General features: G+C 38.1%; 2 protein-coding genes across 22 annotated transcripts in view; one reads left to right on the top strand and one right to left on the bottom strand.

The window, feature by feature from the left end:
- Nucleotides 1-298: 298 nt before the first annotated feature.
- Nucleotides 299-23,952, bottom strand: LOC117674625 (uncharacterized). 3 transcript variants are annotated; one of them, XR_004593917.3, is made up of 4 exons: nt 23,723-23,952; nt 11,891-12,050; nt 4,024-4,096; nt 299-924 (listed from the first exon to the last, which is right to left on the bottom strand). XR_004593917.3 is itself a non-coding variant. In XM_087885971.1 (3 exons), exons 1-3 carry the CDS (start codon nt 23,946-23,948, stop codon nt 828-830), a joined length of 396 nt encoding a protein of 131 aa, XP_087742097.1. In that variant the 5' UTR covers nt 23,949-23,952; the 3' UTR covers nt 299-827. The 3 variants fall into 3 exon arrangements, 2 of the variants coding, with proteins under 2 accessions (XP_087742097.1, XP_087742096.1); XM_087885971.1 differs by lacking the exon at nt 11,891-12,050; XM_087885970.1 differs by lacking the exons at nt 299-924; nt 4,024-4,096; nt 11,891-12,050 and adding exons at nt 12,132-13,784; nt 15,054-15,200.
- PJA2 (praja ring finger ubiquitin ligase 2) overlaps nt 23,278-24,108 on the top strand; it is a 50,939-nt gene continuing 50,108 nt past the window's right edge. For 7 of the 19 annotated variants that reach the window (XM_087885967.1, XM_087885964.1, XM_087885963.1 and 4 more), the window contains exon 1: nt 23,468-23,598. Coding sequence is in view for 3 of the 19 variants with exons in the window: in XM_087885959.1 (XP_087742085.1) it covers nt 23,547-23,598 (52 nt within the window). In the remaining 16 variants the exon portion in view is untranslated. The other 12 variants (XM_087885962.1, XM_087885960.1, XM_087885956.1 and 9 more) reach the window with 5 other exon arrangements.

Genomic DNA, 24,108 nt, shown 5'->3' with positions numbered 1-24,108 from the left:
ACACTCCCTTTTAATGACCCTGTAGTCCCTATTTTTGGGGTAGAGGCAACTAGAAACAACTGGATGGGGCTGAGCGTTTACTGACTGGATGCCCTTCTTGATGCCTATGTGGAGTTTGCAGAAGATTCTTTTTCTTAGTACCCTAGGAGAGAAACATCTGCCGCTATGTAGGATTGAACTCTCAACCTTCTGAGTGGGAAGCAAGCATCTTCACCACTAGGCCACTACATTATTCACCAACAAGTTTGGTAATCAGAATTTTTTTAAAAAGCAAAGATACCTCCATCGGCTTTTGTTCTTTATCATTCATATTGTTTTTTATTATTCTAATATTCCAAACCTTGAAATGTAGCAAGAGATGTACATCTTTGAAAAAGATTACATTCATTACATAGCAATCAAGCAATATGTACTGATAAGGGTAAAATATCAATGGAAGATACATTAAAAACTATGAATGCATTATTCCTTGGCATTTCTATTTATCCAGTGATGATGATCTACAATATTTATATCTACAAAATCATAAAAAGTTGCATTTCTCCCAAACATTCTATACTGTATATGCTTACATGTAGAATGATTTTCTACAGCTTTTTCAACTCTTGCATTCTGTAATTCTGATTGTACACACATTTATACCAACAAAGAACAATTGTTCACAGATTTAAAGCAGTAACCCCAGCAAGTCTTTTTTTTTTCCTCATGGAATGACTCTTGGAATGGCTTAGCTTCATGGCATTTATGCAACGTTCAGGATTAAAGTGCTTCTTATTATCCAGCTTTCCTTCTGTGAAGTATCCCCCTTTCAACATTGTTTTCAACAATTATACTATAATTTCCTTTTCTAACTCTGCAAATTTACTCTGTGAGGGATAATGCACATGCTGTATATGCACCTGGCACCCAAAATAGGTCATGTTCCTGAAATAAAATAGAATACAAGCTGTTAGGGGATGCATCTGAAGATGGTCTACTTCTTTTAGGTGGAACAAAACACTGTACACTGGTTGCTTTACTGAGTATTTTTAATGTAATTTAACTTCTTGTCATGTTCTACAGTCCAGTGCCAGACTGTGACTCTGCACAGTAATGGCCTCAGATTAGTGGCATAGACAGTTAGGTTGGAGATCAATTCTGAGACATAATTTATCGTTCCTAATTTCCTCTGAACTGCTATCGTTTTACTTTTAGTACATTTCATTAATATTTTTCCAAGACACTGCATTTCTTGAACTTTGAAAGATTTGTTTTTGTTGAATTATAAGGATCTTACTTTTCCTACTATTAGTTTTAATCAATGATTGTGTTGTTCTGTAGAGATTGATATAAGTGTATATTTAATCCCTACAGTGCTTTCCATCTGCTTTTGCATGGTGTGACAAAACACTTCCAGGGCCAGGCCAACCCAAGCAATATGCTCCAAATGTTTACCAACTAAACTTACATAAACATGTTCTTTGTTTTTCCAATGGTACTTGCCAAAACCCAACTAATGGACCCATCTTGAAAATTGGGCTGTGAATACTGCTAGCAGTTCCAATTTTGACAGCATATAATGTTTTCTCTTAAAACACCGTATCTTTAGTTATTTGGGATCCAAGCACATTCTCATACTTTAAAAACAGTGTATGGAATGTACCCATTATTTTTGTTCGTTCTATGGTAAATTATTTCTCTTGTTTCCATCATGTTCAATTCAACTTTCAATTTTATTCTCAGAGCTATTAGAACAGTCCGCATTTCGGTACCACAAAATGATATGATGAAACCTCACTATTTCTCATTTAGAACCAATGTACTATAGGGGAAATGTTGTTTTATTTCTTCCAGTGGAGAAGCAGTTCTTTTTATTCATAATGGAGAAAACTTGCAATTTGCTATTTGGATCAGTTCCCTATATCAGACTAGAAACCAACCATGACAGATAATAGGGTTTGTTAATGGGAAGTAAACAAACCCATGAAACATATATTCTTACATGCTTAGCCATGACAGCATTCTTTTGTGTAACAAAATTATATTGCACTGAATCAACACAGGTAAAATATTACAGCTTTTCAGATGTTTCAAGACCAGAAGAGTTCTTTGCAAATTCAATACTGTATGATAGAATGTACTTTTCCCCATGAATATAATTTGATAACCACACATTATGACTATTGTATTGAGTATTCAATGCAAGATGTTAGATGCATAATTTATTGGATACAAGTCTGGCTTAGGTTTCAGTTGACCGAAATCACATTTAGCTATTTAGACTGATCTGAGGTTCTGAAAGAGGAATAGGTTTCAATAAAGTATCTTCCAATGGGCTAAATAATAAGTCTAATACTCCATTTGCATTTATTTATGAGAAAGCCCCGCTTAATTCAGTAGGAAGTCCTCTGAGTAGTCATGCCAAGAAATACTGTTAGCTATTCTTTCTTCATGTTTATTTTAATTCCATCCATTTTTGAAGCTTGCAGATAAAGAAATAAAACCTGATTTGCTGAAACTAGCTTGAGCATTAAAACTATTAAACGAAATAACTGCCTTTGGCTTTATCACGAATTCAAGGGACTCTTGAACTGTGTTACAAAGCTAAGAAGGACCACAAATAAGAAATGACAACACAAATTAGTCATTTTTCTTTGGCAAAGAAAATGGAATCGCCGTATAAATATGCCAGCATATAGAGCTTTTGCACCATCCATTATAGCATGCTGGCTTGTTTTCCAAAAACTAATTAATGTTTGTTCTTCTTTCTACAAACTCTTTGTTCACACACAATGAATGTGAAGAATATTATAAGCTTCTGATTACTTTTTCAACAGAAGCAACAATTCTGTGAAGCTACTGCAAACTATGCATAAAATTGCAAGCACCAAGTTAACGGGTAACTCCCAGAGTTAAAAGGATTTTTAGTTGGAGAAGCTCCCTACCCACTTACCCACCTACACAACAGATGGCATATTATACCCTGCTCTATGAGCTCACAATGTCTCCGCTGCAGTTTTTTAATGGTACGGACAGAATCTGTTCTGTGTGATGGTTTCACCCTCTGTACTTTTTGTGTGTTTTGGATTTGGTTCATGCCATGTTTTTCCACATTGGTCCATATTTCCAATGAAAGGGAGGCTACGCACTGAATATTGATTCTGCATTAGTATGCAGAATCATTCCCTTTCTTACTAGACAGACCAAACTGACAGTCATGTGGCAATCACTTCCATTTCAATACTTTTTCACTATACAAGTAGTCCTCAGCTTACACCCACAATTGAGCCCAAAATTTATGTTACTAAGTGAGACATTTGTTATGTGAGTTTAGCCCCACTTTACAACAGTTATTAAGTGAATCATTGTAGTTGTTAAGTTAGTAACACAGTTGTTAAATAAGTCTGGCTTCCCCATTAACTTTGTCAGAAGGTCACAAAAGGTGATCACATGACCCCCCACCCCCCATCCCTCCCGGGACACTGCAGCCTTCGTAAGTATGAATGAGCTGCTGAGTTGAGGACTACCTGCAATTTTCTTGCTCTGGTTCTTCCTAAAAGAGCAGTAATTTGCATTCTTTATCAATACTTCAAATCATGTATAATGTAGCCAGACTGCAAAATGTTATTGCATGCAATGAATAGCACTTTGTTTTCAAGAACACAAGGTAGATTTCCACTGAGTGATATTGTCTAAACAACAGTGCGTTGAGTAGTGCTTCCAAAGGCTACTAAAAAAAATAATGCTATTAATTTCAATACTTTAGTAAATGCAAATTTGCACAATAAGCAATCTTTACTGAATCATATTTGAAGTAATATCAAAGGATAAATTGCATTAGAGAAATAGAGATAAATACAGATTTTTGTTTTCCCATCTTTCATTTCTATATATTTTACAAAATTACAATGTTGCTTGCTGATTTACATCTAGTATATTGTCACATGTAAATGACTAATCCTGTGATTGATTGATGTATATATCAAAAGGATGTAAATATTAATTCCCTTTTCCAATAACCACCCCCTCATAACTCCTCCTTACCTTTGCTCCGCCTCCTTAGTATATAAGCCCCATCCCGCTCCTTCATCCCTTGCTCTCTCTCCTGTCATGATACCTGTTAAGATGTTTAATAGAAACAATAAATATATTTATTAGAAAAGGAATGACTTCTATGAGTTATTGGGCTTGATCCTTGAATCTACGTAACATATATTCAAATCTAGTCAAATGTGATTGGCTGAGTATAATGAATAACGTTGTGGTTTATTCAGTAAAAGATGATTAGGCAATCCTTGGCTGAAAACAATATGTGAATTCAGTCACTGAAATGTTTATTGAGCTCATGATGTTTATTGTTGGCCATGATGTTTATAAAAGTGGCAGGAAAAAGTGCCTGAAGTCCCTTATGTTTAATTAATGAGCGAGATGATAGATATGTGAACCCAATTTTGTTTATACAGGAACACATTTCACAGGAAAATATCACCACATTTCTAATTACCTCAGTTGCCGATTTACACCATATAGCATGTTTTAAATTTGACTGCATTGTTTTGCAACTTATTCATAAACAGTCTTACTATGCTAAAATATCACTAGGAGTTTATGAAAGGAATGAATCTTATCAAATGTATTAGTCTCTCTCCCAAACCTTTTGGTAAGTTTTGCCCATCTGTTAGTGAGAAGGTGAGATAAATTGAGAAATAATGAGAGACTGAGAAATTATATCAATGACTTAGTTGTAAATTCTTTATTCATTGCCTCTTTTTCATCTGGTTTCTTTTTGTCTGAGATGGTGGCTAACCAGGTAGCTGGGTAGAATAAAGTGGGTATTTAATATTTAGAGAAAAAAGGGGATAGGAAAATTACTACTGTGCTAAATGTTATATTTGGTTTATATGGGCTCCTCGATGCTCTGATGATGTTACCTAGTCTGGTAATGAAACGTCCACAAGAAAACCACCAAGCTCAGAGAGGACCAAGGACCCCACAGCTTAACCCCGAGGTACAAATATTCTCTTCTATTGATATTTGATTTAAAATGCAAAAGCAAGTGGGATAGCTTTGGAGAAAGGGGTTGGAGCTCCTTCCCTCTGACAATGGTGGTGACATTCTCCCTGTGGGAATGCGGGTTCAGCTGGATACTCTCTAAAGGGCCCTATTTTGTTCTCTCTTTGTTAAGAACATAGACTGTATTTGAAAAGATACGAGACATCTCTTGGCGGAACATTCCTGAAAAGTGAGGTAATCAGATAGCAGGAGATGGGCCTCTCGCCTGGTAGTAACTGGTACCATATAGCTAAAGTTAAGTTTTGTTTTTCACACCTCAAGTATCGCTTTCCTAGAAATCATGTGATTTTCAGTAATTGGTAAGAATGTGAAACTTATATTTGGAGAATTTATGGATGTTTTTCTATCTCTTGTATGTAATATGAGATGTGTAGCCATAATAACGCCTTCTGATGACGCTGTATTTTGATAACTAATAAAAGAGATGGCAGGCTTTTGTTCGCTGCGCCATCATCCCGAGAAGCACCTGCATTTGTGTATTCTCTAATTTGGCCATTCATGATGAGCCCGCCAAGTTGATTCCAACACTCCCAACTTTGTGTTTCTGTCCATCCTTCTTCCCAAGCAGCCTTTATTTGCCTTTTAACCACAGAAGAAGCAATATAGATTGAGCCCAAGATAGAAAAAATATCAGATGAACTTTCAGATGTGACAGGAATTACTGTGTTCCTGAATGTACCTAGTCTGTATAGATCAGGGGTGTCAAACTCAAGGCTGATCCGGCCCACGGGATGCTTAGATCTGGCCTGCGGGGCTGTCCTGGGAACAGTGGACTGGCCCATGGTGCCTCTGCCAGCGAAAATAGAGCTGGGGAGGGCTGTGTGCAGCCCTCTTGAGCTCCATTTTCACTGGCAGAGTGCTCGGACTACCACAGGCATCCCCGACACGAGTGACGTGTTGGCCATACCCATCCCGCCCTGGAGTTAAAACACAACTCTGATGCAGCCCTCAATGAAATCGAGTTTGACATCCCTGGTATAGATTATGCATGAAATGAAAGGGGAAAATTGATCTATACTGACCACTGGAAATTAGTAGGCACTATTGGACTATACTAAATGCTGATTCAATTTCAGTGGTTGCATGGTGCATCAGATGATAGTATAAGTATTTCAGGGATTTTAATAAAGATTCGTAAGCACCAGTGGAAATTCACCAAGCATTTTCAGCAATGCTTGCTAATAAAGCTCTGTATTTTAGTGAACAGTTCACTGAATTCACTTAAAACTTCTGTAAGTTTATCTATCCTTGTATGCCTATCTTCAAATGATGAATTTTCAAAGCAGAAATGGATGGCATTCTTTTATTATTTTAGTAGAGAAGAGAATGAATCAAGGCCCATTACAATTAGGTGATTCATAATCATTAGCCTAAGAATTAATTGCCGTCTCAAAATAACTACCATGAAATAACTGATCACTATATTTAACATCCTTTTAATGTACTGTGATCCTTTTGTTTGCCAATATTTAGGCAGTGATGTTGTCAGAGACTTGCTGCTTTTTGTTCTGTTTGGTGGATTTGATTGTTAGCCAAACAACAGTGATTATGATTCTTAGTTATGCTCCACAATGTTTTGTAATAAAACCCTGGACTGTATTCTCAGACTTTAGCAATTCAGCTAATTGAGGACTCTCACTGTATACATGACAAATTAATCAAAGCCTTTCTTTCTTTCTTTGCTTTTTCAACTTCTGCAGTGTGAAGCTACTGAACCTATAACCTTAAACTGGTTGTGCAAAATATGTTATCATTTCAATCATCTTGGAAATCTAATCAATTCTTTTGATTTACTGCAGCAGACATAATTATAAAGAAAGGATTGTAGAGAAAGTGGAATAAGAATTATAGAGAGGAGGAGAAATAAGCTTATCTGATGTACCTTACATCAGGGTTTTCTAAACTTTTTGCCATCACACTTCCCTTTCTTGTAATCTTAATGTACACACCTTCCCCTAAAATGTCCAAACACCAAAACGAACACAAATGAACAATGAAAGCAATTCAATGACTCTGGCAAAGGTGGATTTATTGTAACAATGTACAGCTAAAAGGTTATTCACACGTCCCCAAGAGAGGTACACCTCACAGTGTGGGAAGCCCTGCCTTACATACTATTACTGATCTTCTTGAAACTCTTAATTAGCTCTCCCAACAAAACTCAAACAAATATTCTTCCAGCTTCCTATTATGGAAAAGTTCCCATAAACTTGATTTACAGTGTCTTTGTAATTTATTTATTTAGAAATAGCCAAGCATAGCCTATTAAAAATGACCAGACTCCTAAAACAAGCAACAAAACAATGAGTCTTTCATTAGATTCCCAAGGACAGGAAGTATTTCAGTTTTAGCTAACTTAAATAAGCAAATAAGCAAACACATGAGAATCAACTATTTTCAGCTCTGTACATCTATTTTCTAATATGTTCTAATGGAGATTTTTCAATGGCATTACTGATACTTTTGCTTTTGCTTTAGAAAAGACTGAATTTAGCAGTTTGGCACTGGATTTTATACTCCAGGAAAGAAAATGCTCTGATACATTATGGGAAAAAGGAATTTAAAATGTGTAAAGTTGTGATGCTTTTTCTTTGAGGGTACATTTTCTCCTAAGCAAAGGCTATCATATTTTGGGCATGTCATGAGAGCTGACTCATTTAAAAAATTAATCATGCTGGGAATGGTGAGAGAAAAAAAGGGAAGGGGCCACCCTGCTACCTCTTGGCTAAACACTACAAAGGATGACACTAGGATGACCATGGCAGATCTGAAAGAGGCAGTACACGATAGACGGCATGGAGAGTACTGAGGATCGGACATGAGTGAATTGATGATGATGACATTTCTTCCAGGTCCTACATAAAACTACTTTACCTTGTTCTATCTTTTTTTAACCTAGTAAACCAGTGGTTCTCAACCTGCGGTCCGCAGACCCTTGGGGGGGGGAATGCAATGTCATTATGGGGTGTGTGTGTTCTGTGAAGGCTTCAGGAAATGCTATGATTTAAATCAGTGGCGAAATCCAAATTTTTTTACTACTGCTTCTGTGGGCGTGGCTTGGTGGGTGTGGTGTGGCTTGGTGGGTGTGGCAGGGGAAGGATACTGCAAAATCTCCATTCCCACCACACTCCAGGAGAAGGGTACTGCAAAATCCCCATTCCCTTCCCACTCCTGGGGAAAGGATATTGCAAAATCTCAATTCCAGGGGTGAAATGCTCCCGGTTCGGACTGGATCACCTGATCCAGTAGCGATGGAGGCGGGTGGTTCGGAGAACCGGTAGCAAAAATCCCTGCCCCTTCCCCCCCCATGCCCAGTTGAGCCGTGTGATCACCAGAGGCTTTTTTTTTAATTTTTAAAAGCATTTTTTCTACAATCTCTTCAGCAGAAAAAATGCTTTTAAAAGTAAAAAAAAATCCTCTGATGATCATGCGGCTCAGCTGGGATCGTCAGAGGCTTTTAAAAGCCTCTGACGATCCCAGCTGAGTCGCCTGATCAGCAGAGACTTTTTTTCTTTTAAAAGCCTCTGACGATCCCAGCTGAGTTGCCTGATCGGCAGAGACTTTTTTTCTTTTAAAAGCCTCTGACGATCCCAGCTGAGTCGCCTGATCGGCAGAGACTTTTTTTCTTTTAAAAGCCTCTGACGATCCCAGCTGAGTTGCCTGATCGGCAGAGGCTTTTAAAAGAAAAAAAGCCTCTGCTGATCAGGCAACTCAGTTGGGATCATCAGAGGCTTTTGAAAGCATTTTTTTACAACCTATTCGCTGAAAAAATGCTTTTAAAAGTAAAAAAAAAATTGGCCACGCCCATCCAGTCACATTTCCCCCCCCACCAAGCCACGCCCACAGAACCTGTAGTAACAAATTTTAAATTTCACCACTGCTCCATTCCCACCCTACTCTGGGGCCAGTCAGAAGTGGTATTTGCCAGTTCTCCAAACTACTCAAAATTTCCGCTACAGGTTCTCTGAACTGCTCAAAATTTCCACTACCGGTTCTCCAGAACCTGTCAGAACCTGCTAGATTTCATCCCTGTTTTAAATATAGAGTTAAGTCTTGGGGGTCCATGGCCAGGGTCCATGGCCACAAAAGGTATTTAAAGGGAGTCCTTGGTGAAGAAAAGGTTGAGAATCACTGTAGTAAATCATTATTCAAAGTAATCTCAGGTGAAAATAAAATCAGTATAGTTTCAATTCAAAGAAACTAACTCTATATTTAACTTTAAAAAGGAAATGGTTCAGTTCTGAATATTTTTTTTAAAAAATACAAGACTGTTTATTTCTCTAGCATAACAACTAAAAACTCTAATTGATCTATCTGCAGCCTCCTCCACAGTCTAATTATAACCCTATGGCTTGGCTATCAGTTCCAACTTTGTCCTCCTTGCCCTCTTTTTTCTTTGTTGCCAGTATGCTTACACTAAGTTCCAGAGCATCTGTAAGCTTGTATAATATTTTATGATCACAGATTGGCCTGAAAAAAATTTATTCTAGTATGGATTTTGGAATAAGCAGAGTCAATAACCAAAGATTCTCTCACATGCTTGAAACCCCGAAGTGTATAATTGTGTTTTTAAATGATATATTCATCTTAGCTTTATAAACAATTTACATCACTGTCATTCTCTGTAGTATGGTTATTCAAACATATATGGTTCTAAGATATATTACAATTTTTGCCAGTAATAACGTTGTTATATAATTGAGCTTGCAGTTAACTTAAACCGATTAGCATACTGGCTTGCCTGTCTTAATAGGATACCAATCTAAAACGGTGGTTATTTTTTGCATGTGTTCAAGTTTCCTATTGCTTATATATTTAAAAAGATAGCATAAATATTCATATTAGGCTATCAGTAGGCAATTTTTATGGCACCTTATTCTCACATTCAGTATTAATGAAAATGTTGCTGCTATGGAAACACCTCAGTACTGTTAAATATATAAATTATTAAAGCTTCTGTTGCAGAAAATTGCTCGTTTCTAAATCCTCCATGCCACAGAAATATTTGTAGGACCTTTACTATACTTGTTTATACTAATTCTCAGGAAAAGTTAGAATATACAGTAGGTTAATAATGTTTGGTATTCAGCATGTGGATTTATACACAGAAGCATACATTTGTGTTCCCTTTTGCAGCTACTTCCAGGGAAGAAATGGTGAACTGACAATAGCTCCACAAAATCATTGTGGTGGGTCAGCAAGTAAATCAGCTCTTTGTAATTCCTCTCTGGACAAAGTGAGTACTTGAGATTGGCCACAAGTGCTCCAAGCAATTGCTTTTCTGAGGAGTCTGCAAGACAATGATTTCGGGTGGGTTTAGAGCTCTGAGAGAGGAATGTATAGCATTTCTGCCCAAACAAGGTTGGTGTCTTTAAAAGGACACTGGATGCACCTATTTCCTTTTCTAATCACTTTCAGAAATTACATGTTAACTTATTTTTAGCTGTTAGGAACTTTGGAATCAAACAAGTTTTACAGCATTGGGTAAATTTCCTTCAATCCTTAGCAAAGGGAGTTTTAAATACAAGTTTAAGAAATTAAGGTGTTTTTTTTTTCTGGAATAAACAGTAAAAGGTGATTAAAACTTTGATTTTAGAAAGTTACAAATGGATTGAGTCCAAATAAATTTGAAATAAGAGTTTGGAATTAATTACAAAGAATCCTTCCCATAGAAAAATGCTTTTGTTTCCAATTCTTAAAAAGAAATAAGATAATGTTCCCTTTTGCAGTAAATAGAGTTATGCAAAGCACACAAAAAAAGTAAGAAATAGTAAATTAAATGTACAGTGTTTTCGAGTGTACAGCAATACCAGTGATTACAGCTCTCTAAACTTTTCTTCTTGCAAATATCTTTGACTCTTTCACCTCCTTATGCACTTCAAAATATTGTCTTTTGTACTAGAATCTTCAGAAAAATGGGAGATGAAAACTTTCATCATCTGAGCCAACTCATTTGTTTTCATTCTTCCCCTTGCACCCAGCCTGCTCATTCTTCCTTCATGAGTGTTTTACAACTTCATCTATATTCATTTTCTGTGATTAAGCAGCTTCAATGTATTTAATGTGTTAACTCACTTTTGTTTTCAATCCAGATTCATTCAGCACCTGTTCATTCTTGACCCTATCTCTTATTTTACATCACTTATTCTGAAGTAACCCATTCCCTCTATATTTGGCTTATTTGTATGTTTCTTCTAATACACAGGTCTCATTTTCATATAACCGGTGCCAAAGCACATTCATGTATTCCAGATACATAATGTTCTTCCATAGATATTTGCATATTAGTTAGTAGCTGGTTCAAGTCTGGCTTAGCAATTTATGAAACCCCAGCCAAATTTGCTCTAGTCGATGATTTCTTTCTTTCTTTCTTTTATTAGATTTGTATACCACCCTACTCCCGAAGGACTCAGGGCGGTGAACAGGCACAAAATAAAATACATAAATACAAAAGCTAAAAGATATAATTAAAACTAAATTAAATAATTTCGCCCAAGACAATTAAAAAATCCCAATAATTTAAAACAAATTAAAATTTCGATGTAAAAGAATTCTATGGTTAAGCATACCATAGGATCATAAAACTACATCTTCTCTTCTACAGATTCAGACTATTCAAACAACAGAGAGAAAATATTTTACTTCTGGTGTGTGTGTTTTAAAGAGAATTAAGGAAGTATAGGGAATGAGGTTATTGCAGCTGGGCAAGTCCTAATCCTTTTGGACATGGTCTTTGACCTCATCTTCTTCCTGTTCAGGTATATGGCACAGCTTTGGGTTATGAGTCATATAGTAATTTCCCACTTGTCACCACCATCTTCTTGGAGGAAAGACATACCTTGACCAGGCTCTTCCTCATCCTTCAAGCTTGTAAAAGAGATAAGGCTTATTCATCCATACACTTGGGTTGAAAATAACATGGTAACAACCCACTCTAGCATAACCTCTTGGCACTTAATAGTTTTGAGCATGTGGCTAGAGAACAGCAGTTCTGCCTCCTATTGAAGAGATTAGAACAAAAGCACTCTTATGATTTAAGTTTTATTAGAAATAAGCAAAATTTATTAGAAATTAGCATATTTTTCTTTATTTTTGAATATTTATTGTGAAATTTGCACAACATATCTTCTTTTTCTTATTAACATGTATAAAACAATACACAAAGTAATGGGGATTTTAATACTAAGTAATTAGCTTAATGCTGAAACCTTTATTGCACCACAAATATTTTAATGCAATCTTCACCAGATTTTTTAAAATGTTACATTCAATTTTGGATGGAAATGCCAAATAATCTTACACTCATTAACACTGACAGCCTCAATTGTAATTAATATAGTGTGAATATTTCTTTCTTTTTATTCTCAACAGTCTAAGCTATCTAACACTAAAGTATTAACACTTCAGTCAATACTTTACAAATACTGTCATATTGAAACAGTGTAATGTATTAAGATTTACAACAATATAATTTTTAAAAAGCTAAAAAAAAGTTTTGTTTAATTTGTGTAGCCAAATGCCCAATTACAAATTGGACAGAATAAAGTATTTAGCACTGATAAAATACAAATGGCATCTCAAACATCAGTTTCTCACAGAACGAAAAGATGAGTGGAAGCTGCAGCTCAAATAGCTTGATGGAATCTATAAGTATGGAATTTACAATAGACAACTAACTTCTGATACTAAAGGCAAGTGAGATAATTAACAGACACTTTCCAAATATCAGAACTCACGGAGCAGACTAGTTTTGGAAGTTAAAACCCACCCCTCTCCTAGAAAATGAAATATTTTAGGAAATATTAAAAGGACAGAATATTTCCCCCTAAAAGGGAGACAGAAACTGCCCCCACCTTTATTAATGGGCCATTAAGGCCTGAGCCAGTCCATTCTACATAACAAAGATAGGATTAGCCCTCTACCCATCTAGCAACAGAAACTCACACATGGCACCTGGGAGGCAGACAGCCTACAAAGTTAGCTAAGACCCTGGGAGTCTGATGGCCAATGGGATACATTTCTTGTACAGGAACAGGAAATTCTAAGGTGGGGCTCAAGAGAGGGCATAAAACCAAGGCACTCTCAGCATCTCTGCCCTTTTCTACTCAGGAGCTCAGGAAGCCATGTGATCCTGTCCACCATTAAAACCATCTTTCCAAGCAGCCACCATGTTTCCAGTGTCTTTTGCCCCACTTGGAACTGAACCCAGAAGGATATTTCTTTCAACACTAGCAAACCTGAAAACAATGAAATCAGTACAGATCCTGACCTAGAACTTTCACTTTAATGTCAAGATGAAAAATTTCCCCCCAGCTTGCTTTTCCAGCCAGTTGAACATTACTTTGTTCTCTATTTCTCCTGAAGACCATGTGACTGTTTTCAACTTACATTTTATCTACATCTTACCATAAAATCCCTTTCTTCCTTCTTTCTGCTCTCAAGTTATTTGCTTCCTTTCACCTCTACCAGCTACATCTCTTTCTGCTTTGTCCTAAGGCAAAGAGTTCCCACCAACAGCAAGGAGAACCAGTTCAGCAAGTCCAGGCAAATATCTTTCTCCCCCTTCTCTTGAGAGGCTTGGATTTTAAGCTGATAAGGAATCCCTTGGTCACACTCTGTTCTCAAGCACTGTAAGTTTGCTTAGATGAAGCTGTTGTTCCATGCCTAGGCATCATATATCAAACTTGAAGCCGTAGTAAATGTGGGGAAGGGAAGGGTCTGGCATTCTTTGACTGAGTGAAAAGAGAAAATGAGTACTTTAAACCTTCATAATTAAAAGTCTCCTTCGGAATGAGACTTGGTTCCACCTACTTTCTGAATGTATTCTTTACATATCATGCTAAGTCTATGTGACCTACAAGCTGCTAGGATTTGCACATTCTTTCTTTAACTCAATATGCAGATCGAGTCAATTATATCTTTACGGTTTTAGTAAACAAATACATATGGAGGAGCAGCAATTAATCTGAAAATAAAGGGGAAACATTTGAAAGAGAAAATGAAAATAAATGACTCTTTAAATCACTTTTCTCCAGCAATGGACATATATTTGCCCAAGCCCTTTTAGCAGTACATCATGAGGTTTACACACTTAACAAAAATCATTTCTCAGAAGGATGTAAATCTGCTTTCCTTCTGGGGCCATCTAGCTCAAAGGTTTATTGCATATTTTCATTTGGCAGCATCAGTCTAGAAATGTTTTGAAAAAAATCAATATAAGCTACTTATTTGAAAATGTAATCTATTAAATTCCCTCATTTGCCTCTATAATTATAATATTATTAATATATTTTTTTACTAATATATTACTAATTTTACTAATTTTTAATAATATATTTTTTACTTGAAGCATCAAGTAATAGAAGTAATTCTATTTAGAATTGGTACAGATGAGTCAATGCCATTCAATAAGGTGTCATGTGCTTGGAGGCTACATGTAAACAAATTATTTTTTATGTAAATAATAACTAACCACAAGTGTGATGGTAGAAGAATACTATTTTATTGGACTACATTATTCCATTGTTCTTTTTAACATAGATTCCCTCATATCATTTTCAGTAAAGGGTATTTCAAGAGAGAAAACAAAAAACCCTGAGAGCAGCCGAGGGAGAAATCTTAGTTGGATCACATTATCAAACTGGCACAATATTCCTATTTGCTATTCCAACTCACAAAGTCCTTATTAAACAGTTCTGAGCAGATTTCTGAAAATGACAAGGATCAAATTGCCAATTATTTTGCCCAAGTATAGCTTCTGTGCCTTGGGAAAGTTGCACAGCAGGATGTTGCTCTAAGGCAACCAATTGTGAAAGAAAATATGCTTCCTGTTCTTCTCATACTTACTGAGGTGTGCAAATCACTGGTGTAAGTTATTGTACAACAGCCCTGGATTTATTTAGTAAAAGTAAATACTTATTTATTAGTAAGTACTTATTTATTAAAAGTAAGAAAACTTCCCCAGTTAAGCTTTTTCATCCCCCTTCAGAAGATAACTTCACCTGCTCGTTGCCTGTCAAGCTGCTTCCAACAGGAAATTTTCCAACATAGGAAAATGGCTAGAATTACAGCAATATGGATAATGGCATAGGCTTTGAATTGGGTTTGCAAAGCACTGTGAGCAGGAAATCTCCTCTGCCTATGGAAACCTAAGAAGGAACCAAAATAAGATTTAATTTTTAGCAGTTGCAGTAAGGAATTTGTGGACCAGAGGTCATAATAGATGTTTGCCAGCAAGTATGTACATTCTGGGCCCTTATTTCAAGCATTTTTCTGCTGTTGGGGAAAAGTATTGTTATAGTTTCAGACATTATAATCAGTGGTGGAATTCAGCCAGTTCGCACCACTTCGGGAGAACCGGTTGTTAACTTTCTGAGCAGTTTGGCAAACTGGTTGTTAGAAGAAATCATTAGGGTAGAGAACCGGTTGTTAAATTACTTGAATCCCACCACTGATTATAATAATATTTTTGTTTTAACTTCCAAAGTTGCACTAGACATGCATTGCCAGCTATCTCCATTATGAATTATTTTTTATTTTGCTAGACATCAGCTCCAACAAGGTTTCTGTTGGATTAAATAAATATTTGATCCTGTCCTGGTCCTGTTAGATCTCTCAGCGGCTTTTGATACCATCGACCATGGTATCATGCTGCACCGGTTGGAAGAGTTGGGGGTGGGAGGCACGGTACTATGGTGGTTCTCCTCCTTTCTCTCCGACCGGTCGCAGTCTGTGTTGACGGGGGGGCAGAGGTCGACCCCGAGGCCCCTTATATGTGGGATGCCACAAGGATCGGTCCTCTCGCCCCTTTTGTTCAACATTTATGTAAAGCCGCTGGGCGAGATCATCGGTGATTTTGGGGTGGAGTACCATCAGTACGCTGACGACACCCAGCTGTACATCTCCACCCCAGACCACCCCAACGATGCCCTTGAAGTAATGTCCCGGTGCCTGGAGACCGTACGGATCTGGATGGGGAGAAACAGGCTCAGGCTCAACCTATCCAAGACCGAGTGGCTGTGGTTTCCGATGTCCCAATATAGTCAGCTGGTGCCATCGCTGACTATTGGGGGCGAATCATTGGCCCCCACGGAAAGGACTCGCAACTTGGGTGTCCTCCTGGACTCACGGCTGTCTTTAGAAGAGCACTTGACGGCCGTGACCGGGAGGATTTTTCATCAGGTTCGCCTGATTCGCCAGTTGCGTCCCTTTCTAGATCGGGACTCCTTACGCACGGTCACTCATGACCTCATCACCTCCCGTCTGGACTATTGTAACCCTCTCTACATGGGGCTCCCCTTGAGGAGCACTCGGAGGCTCCAACTGGCGCAGAGTGCGGCCGCGCGAGTGGTGACGGGAGCGACGTGGCACTCCCATGTAACACCTCTCCTGCACGAGCTGCACTGGCTCCCGGTGGTCTTCCGAGTGCACTTCAAGGTTTTGGTTATCACCTTTAGAGCGCTCCATGGCTTAGGACCTGGTTATTTACGGGACCGCCTGCTTCTACCAATAGCCTCCCACCGACCAGTACACTCCCATAGAGAGGGGCTCCTCTGAGTGCCATCGGCCAAACAATGTCGACTGGCGGCCCCCAGGGGGAGAGCCTTCTCTGTGGGGGCACCTACTATCTGGAACGAGCTCCCCCCGAAGATACGGAGGATCCCAGATCTGCATACCTTCCGTCGCGCGCTCAAGACTTTCCTATTTCATCAACCCGGCCTGACCTAAGTCTTTCCCCTTTTTAAATGGAAATTTTAAATCTGGTTTTAAATTATTGGGGTTTTAAATTTGTTCAGCCAAATTATTTAATTCGTTTTAATCTATTTTAAATTTTGTATTTATATGTTTTATTCTATGGCTGTTCACCACCCTGAGTCCTTCGGGAATAGGGCAGTATACAAATTCAATCAATCAATCAATCAATCAATCAATCAATAAAATAAAATAAAATAAAATAAAATAAAATAAAATAAATAAATATTCTGAGTTTTATATCATACAAACATCCTGACAGGCCTTCAGTCCTGTCAATATTTTGTATGTTCAATATTTTGAACATTTTGTATATTTCAATATTTTGTATGTTTGTCAGAACGTTTCTCTCTAAAATTAATTTCCTTTTATTTCTCCAGCATGCTGTTCATATTCATTTTTGTTGAATTCAAGAAAACAAAATTATATATAGTTTATACTTTTCAACTAACAACTGTAAATCTCCAAGCATGCTAGTTGATATTTTTACCATTTAACAGTGACCCAGAATTTTTTTTCATAATGAGCTCTCCTAAATCTTTTATATTCAACAAAAAAGTGACATCTTATCTCAAACTGTTAGCATTTCAATCCCTAAATTTGTTTCCATCTATTATCCTTTCAAATCCTGCCATTCTTATATATTCTCTATTTAAATTAAAAAGATATGGGAACAATATACATCATTGTCTTTTTTTTATTCTGAAGCACTCTTTTTCTCCCTTTCAGTTCTTATAGTAGTTCCTTGCCCATTATAAAGGCTCCTCAGAGGAATAATCAGGTATTGTAGCACACCCATTAATTTTAATATATTCCACATACTAACATGATTGACATATTCAAAGGCCTTGCTATAGTTAATAACTTATTAGCCATTATCCATTTTACTTTTGCTATCTGATCATGTGTTCCTCTCTTCAAACCTTCCGGGCCATTTGACATTTTTCTTTGTATTCATTGCTCAATTCTTCTTTGTAAGATATTAACATTATAATTGCAACCTTGGCTTGAGATCTAACTGTAGGCCAAGACATTTGGAAGGTTTTCCAAATACAAAGGGTTTCCAGAGTAAGACAACATGGTTTTCAAAAGAATACAAGATAGTATGAGGACTGTGGAAGAGCAGTGTGGCCCTGTCAAAATTGTAATCCCATAATTTTCAAGATATAAAAGCACCATTATTTGGCACTTTGAGTACTTTCCAACCTTACTTACTTCCAAAAACAATATTGAGAAAGATAATAAGGCCTGAAGGCCTGTCAGAGTGTTTGGTTGCTATGACATGGATATTTCCTTTTGGAGCCAGTGCAAAATTTATAGAGCACCAACAATAAAACATCAGACAAGTTAAGCTTGTCTGATGTTTTACATTATCTTCTGTAGGAAGAAATATCCTTCTGGGTTCAGTTCCAAGTGGGGAAAAAGACACTGGAAAGATGGAGACTGTTTGGAAAGATGGTTTAATGGTGGATAGGATCATATGGTTTGAGTTCCTGAACAGAAAAGGGGTGAGACACAGTGTGTCCCAGGGTTTTATGCCCTCTTTGGCTTTGAACTTCCTGGGGCCCAGAAAGAGTATCCTGATTGGTTGTCAGACTCCCAGGGGGTGGGGGTCTTAGCTAGCCGTGCTGGCTGATGTAATCTTCCCAGGTGCCATGCGGTGAGTTTCTGTTGCTAGATGGATCCTATTGTGTTAGTTTCTGTTGCTAGATGGGTCCTATTGTGTTGCAGATGATGGTCCATTGACAAAGATTGAGTTTCTGCCTCTGGCCCATTGACAAAGGGTGGGGGCAGGAAGATGGGAGCTGCTTCATCTTTAAAACATGCTTCTCCATTTCTCATCCAGGAAACATAATATTCTGCCTTTTTAATATTTCCCAAAATATTTCATTCCTCTAGGAAAGGGGTGGGTGCTAACTTCCTACACTTCTATACACATTTCATTTATACATTTAGTTGGTTTTCTATACATAAATTACCTTATAGTTTACTGGATGTTTTGTTAATTCCTGTATTTTATTTTTAAACTTGTCTGAGTTATTAAAGCTATTATAGTTTTGAGGGTAGCTATAAATAGAGGGACACCGTGGCTCAAGAGGGATGCTGTGGCTTAGTGGCTAAGATGCTGAGCTTGTCGATCAAAAAATCGGCAGTTCAGCAGTTCAAATCCCTAGTGCTGTGTAACGGGGTGAGCTCCTGTCACTTGTCCCAGCTTCTGCCAACCTAGCAGTTCGAAAGCACGTAAAAAATGCAAGTAGAAAAATAGGGACCTTTGGTGGGAAGGTAACAGCGTTCTGTGTGCCTTTGGTGTTTAGTTATGCCAGCACATGACCACAGAGATGTCTTCGGACAGCGCTAGCTCTTCAGCTTTGAAACGGAGATTAACACTGCCCCCTAGAGTCAGGAACGACTAGCACATATGTGTGAGGGGAACCTTTACCTTTATAATTAGTAGGATATCCATTTATCTAGTATTTTAGAAATTACTTTGCATAGGTAACTTTTATGTGTTTCGGAGTTCTTTTAAATAAAACATTTGTGACCACAGGTAATTATTTTTGTTTTTAACATACTTAAAATTCATGCATATATTTGTGCATCTTTATATACATAATTTTATTAAAACTTTTAAACAAGGATATTAAAAACTAACACAAACTAATAAAAAGTAAAGAAAAAAAAACAAAAAAGCAAAAGGTGCAAGAGGAAAAAAATAAAGATAGAAAAGAAGGAAAAAATACAAAAGACTTTAATTTAATTGATTATTTGGCGCTTGTTGATGCATGGAGATATAAAAGGAGTGATTCAAAAGAATATACTTATTTTTCTAAAAGACAGATATTTTTGAAGACTAGACATGATTTGGATTTCTAAGACTTTGGCTATTCGGGTATATTTATAAAGCAGACATATTAACAAATACCATTTTATTTTTTTTTATATTGATCTCCAAGCAAAAAAATTGCCTATAATTCAATTTTTCTGTAACCCGCATCCAATTTTTTTCTGTTTTGACATATTAGTACTAGCGTTTGTTTTATTTGGTCAATTTTTGATTAAGGTATTTGTTCATCTCACAAACAGAATTAAAACTGATATGATGTCATAGTGTAATGGTTAAAATTATATTCACATATTTGCTGTTTTCTTGGACTTGTGATTTCAGACTTTTTTGCCTATCATTTTGCCTTTCACCAACTCACCTCTCTCTCCCTCTCTTTCCCCCCTCCTTTTCTCTCTCTCTTTTCTTTCTCTGAAAGTTAATTACAATTCAAGAGTTGCTACGATCAGGATAGAGCTACTCATTTCCAGCTTTCAAATCTTTTTCTTCTGTGGCTGCACATTTTTGGAACTGAAATGTAAAATATGTGCTTGAGGAAGACTCTTCTTGAAATACTTGATAATGATGTGAATGTCCCACAAAGTACAAATAGTCCAAAATAATAATTCAATCAAATGTCATTAAAATGTTATACCCCATGTATTTAAATTGGTGGCAACATTTAAAAACGTTTAAAACCCCCAGGGTTTTTAAGAGCACTAGTGGCCTTGGGCATCAGGTTATACATACCCATCCTAAGGGTAAGTAATATGAGTTTTACCATAGCCCAGCATTTCTCAAATTTTCTACAATCAGCAACTACTAATTAAATTGTCAGAAAATGCAGGGATTCCCTAATTAAGTAACCACTTCTTTCTATGCTCTTGTGTTTAAATATGTGAAAATTCACTTTTTTGATAAATAAGGTGATTATAAATGTATTCATGTATGCCTTTCCTTTGCCTTCATTTTTAAAGACCTCTTAAAATTAAAATGTGTATTTTAAAATTTAATCCAAATGTTTTTCTTTGCCATTAGATTTATTCTATGCATCTTTCCTCATATAATATATGGGGAAAAGCTTAATGCTAATATTCATGTTGATGCTTATATAATCAGCTGTATGCTCCAATGCATTTTCAACCACTGACCCATTTGCACAATCCGGCAACATTAACTTCTAACTCTAGTCTGCCCAGTTGACTGGGATCAGAGAACTGACAGCGTTAAGACTTGGTGTTGCAAGTTTTTGATGCATCTAGCAGTGCTAAGAGTGGATAGGGCAACTTTATTAGGGATGTTGATGAGTAAAGAGGTAAAAAAACTTCTTCCTTTTCCCCCACACCTGCACAAAGGTATATGAATCTGGGAAATACTAACCAGAGATTGAGAGGTATATATATGCCCGCAGCAATCTTAGGAAGCCAATAAAAGCAGGGCAGGTTCTCATTCCTAATTTTACCTCAAGGCATTACATACAAATTTTCCAAATAGCTAGGTTTCTATTGGCTAAAGGCAGGAAACATCACCTTAAAACTGGAACAGGAAAAGATGAGGTTGCTTTCATGGTGGGTTAGGGTTAACAAATTCATCCATTTATGTCTTCCTGAAACACAAGCTATTTCTCTGCCCAATTAGATGGTCATGTAAAAATGTCTGAAATGGGATCAAATCAGTTTAGTAGCTGAATGAAACAACTCTTGGGAATACCAGGACTGTAAGGTTGACTGGCAAACCATTTCTACATTATTGCCAAGAAAACTCTATGATTGTATACACCAGGGGTGGGTTCTACTTACGTTTACTACCAGTTTGCAACGGGGCCACGCATGCACCCTCGCTTCGCTTGCATGCTCTTCTGCGCATGCGCAGAAGCATTCTGATGACATTGGGGTCAGTGGGCGGAGCCTCCCACCGGTTTTACTACCGGTTCTATAGAACCGGTGCGAACCGGGGGTAACCCACCACTGGCATTCATGAATTACCAGAAGTGAACCTGAATCAAAGGCTTCAATTTTATTATAAATTTGATAAATAGCATTCAGCTGCAAAAAAATGGGAACGAGACGTTTCTTATCTTATTTTTATGCCTTCTTCTAATTCTACATACTGTATCTGAACTAAACAAAAACTATATTTGTTATTCTCTTACTTATGTAGATGTTATGAAAACAAAGTAAATGCAGTAGCAAAAAAATTTTACGGTATTGCTGCAATACCATCATATATTTTATAGCTTTATTTATAGCTTAGTTATAGACTAAAATTGTTTTGCATGTAGGTCTGCAGTGAGATCTTTGAATCTCTAATAAAACAAACCTCAGATTGCAAGTACTAATGTTAAAACAATATTGACCAGAGAATTTCAATGATTAAATAATTTAACCTACTACAAGGCAATTTAAATATCCCTTAGTAGCATCTGGGTGATACTTGTTTTTCCATGATGCGGTGAATTGATCAGTTTTCTAATTGCCATTATTTTACACCAGAAGTAAAATGCCTCTCAACCTTGTATGTATTTTATATTTTCAAAGCCACTGTGTCTATTTCAGATGTCCCAGTTACAGGCAGAAAATTAATCAGTATAAAGTGATTCTTCCTGACTATGCACTCTTACTGTAAGCTAAATTAGGTGTTAAGGGAAGGAAATATTCTTTTAAGTTTCTTCACCACTGACTTGTAAAGCTGCCTGATTTTGAAATTAAGACTTATTTGATCACTGACATATTTAAAGAAACATCATCACTCACAAACTATCTATATGAAAACATATTCATGTGTACTGGACATTTTAAAAACTTGGATGAAATTACCTTGCTGTTAGGAAAAAAAAAATAACGAATTAGAACTTTTCAGTTATGCGGCTTGGACTTGTTTTATTTTTGCCACATTTGCGACTTAAATCGACAGGACTGTTCAGTAGGCTGATAGTTGCATAACATTGCATGTATTCCTCATTATACACCAAGATGTGGAAATTATCAAGACATTAAACATTTGGGGCATGAGGAGTGGAGGCTGGCCAAAATATTCAAGAATAATCTACGCCTGATTTGTAGCAGTGGATTCCTGTGATATGTTATTGCCTTTTGCATAAAGATTTGTTTCTGCTGATTTGACACGAAGGCATCGGAAAAAATCCTGCCTGAATCCCCGGAGAATTTGCTGCTGGACAATGAAAACTCTATTGGTCGAGATGGCCTGATTGAGAACACGGAGGGGAAAGAAAGCAGCGCTCCCCGAATACCTGAAGAAGAATCACACAGATCGAGTACAAGTTCTTTATCTCCCAGAGAGCTGGACACGGAATAGTTGATTTTTTTATTATTATTATCAATATTTATAAGAAGTCGGACTCCGATTGGATACCAAGACAAACTTCCTAATGCGGATCTTGACAGTGGAGCCAGTTACCTCTTAGGCAGCTGGCGGGTTTATCACTGCAGGACAGCGGGCTTTCTTTTAAGCTGCATTTAAGCTGCATTTCGCAGGGACTGGCCAAAATGGCCCCTTTCGGTTCTAAGATTCTGGCTGAGATGACAGCAAGCCGCCCATCCTCTCCAGGCGTCCCGGGGGGTGGGGAGGAGATGGGAAGGCGAGGGGACAATTCCGCGCTCTACCAAGAGGAGAGGACGGGACGCGGCTGTGCATCGCTCCGAATAGGCGGAGTCGCAGATGCGGCGAGGGCCCGGGAAAGGCGGTGGGGACAGACATCCGCAAACCAAACCCCCCACCACCCCAGCCCACAAAGAGCCGGCCTGTTCCATCCAATCTCTGTCTTATGTTCCTCCTCGATTGGCCCCTGTCGGCTAGGTGAGAGCCAGGATTGGTTGGCGTTGCCCAGGCCGCGGGCGGGATTGGCTCGGGTAGCTTTCAATCCCCAGACCGTCTGTGTGTGTATGTGCGTGCGTGTGTGTGTATGTTGCGACTGCCGCTGGTGGTGCCCTCTCGGCCTTTGGCTTGGGAAGCGGGTAAGTGGCTGCGTCCGGTGTTTGGGGGCCGCCGAAGGCTGGAAGACGGACGGGCCGGAGATGCTTGTGTCCATGGGGAGGGTGGGAAGAAGGCGGGGGCGCGGGTTGGTCCTCCGCCACCTACCTGTCTCGGCGTTGCGGCCTGTGTTGGAGGAGGGAAAGCAGGCCGCGCCTTCCAGGCCGGCTTTCCCCTTTGCCTGATCTGGGTCGCCGCAGCCCGAGAGCGGGTTCGGATTGGCCTGGCGCCCTGCGTTATTCTGAGGCTGATCCTCAGGATCGCTTGAGCTGAGGGGAGGAAGCGGCTGACGGCGCCGGGAGGGCGCGGTGACAGGGTCGCGCGATACTGGCATCCTATTCTGGCAGGCAGGGGAGATGGAGGGGGTGGGAGGGAGGCTGGAGGACCTGAAGAGCTGAATCCTGGCCTCGCTTCTGAAAAGAGCCTTTATTCGGGTCAACGGGGAGAATGTGGTGGGCTGAGGTTTTCACTTGACAGCTTTGCCAGGCTTGGAC

This window comes from Pantherophis guttatus, chromosome 2, assembly GCF_059756535.1.
Source record: "Pantherophis guttatus breed Tessera chromosome 2, ASM5975653v1, whole genome shotgun sequence".
NCBI classification, from domain to species: Eukaryota; Metazoa; Chordata; class Lepidosauria; order Squamata; family Colubridae; genus Pantherophis; species Pantherophis guttatus.
The sequence above is the reverse complement of the archived record's forward strand: the minus strand, read 5'-3'. Positions and strand labels throughout refer to the sequence as shown.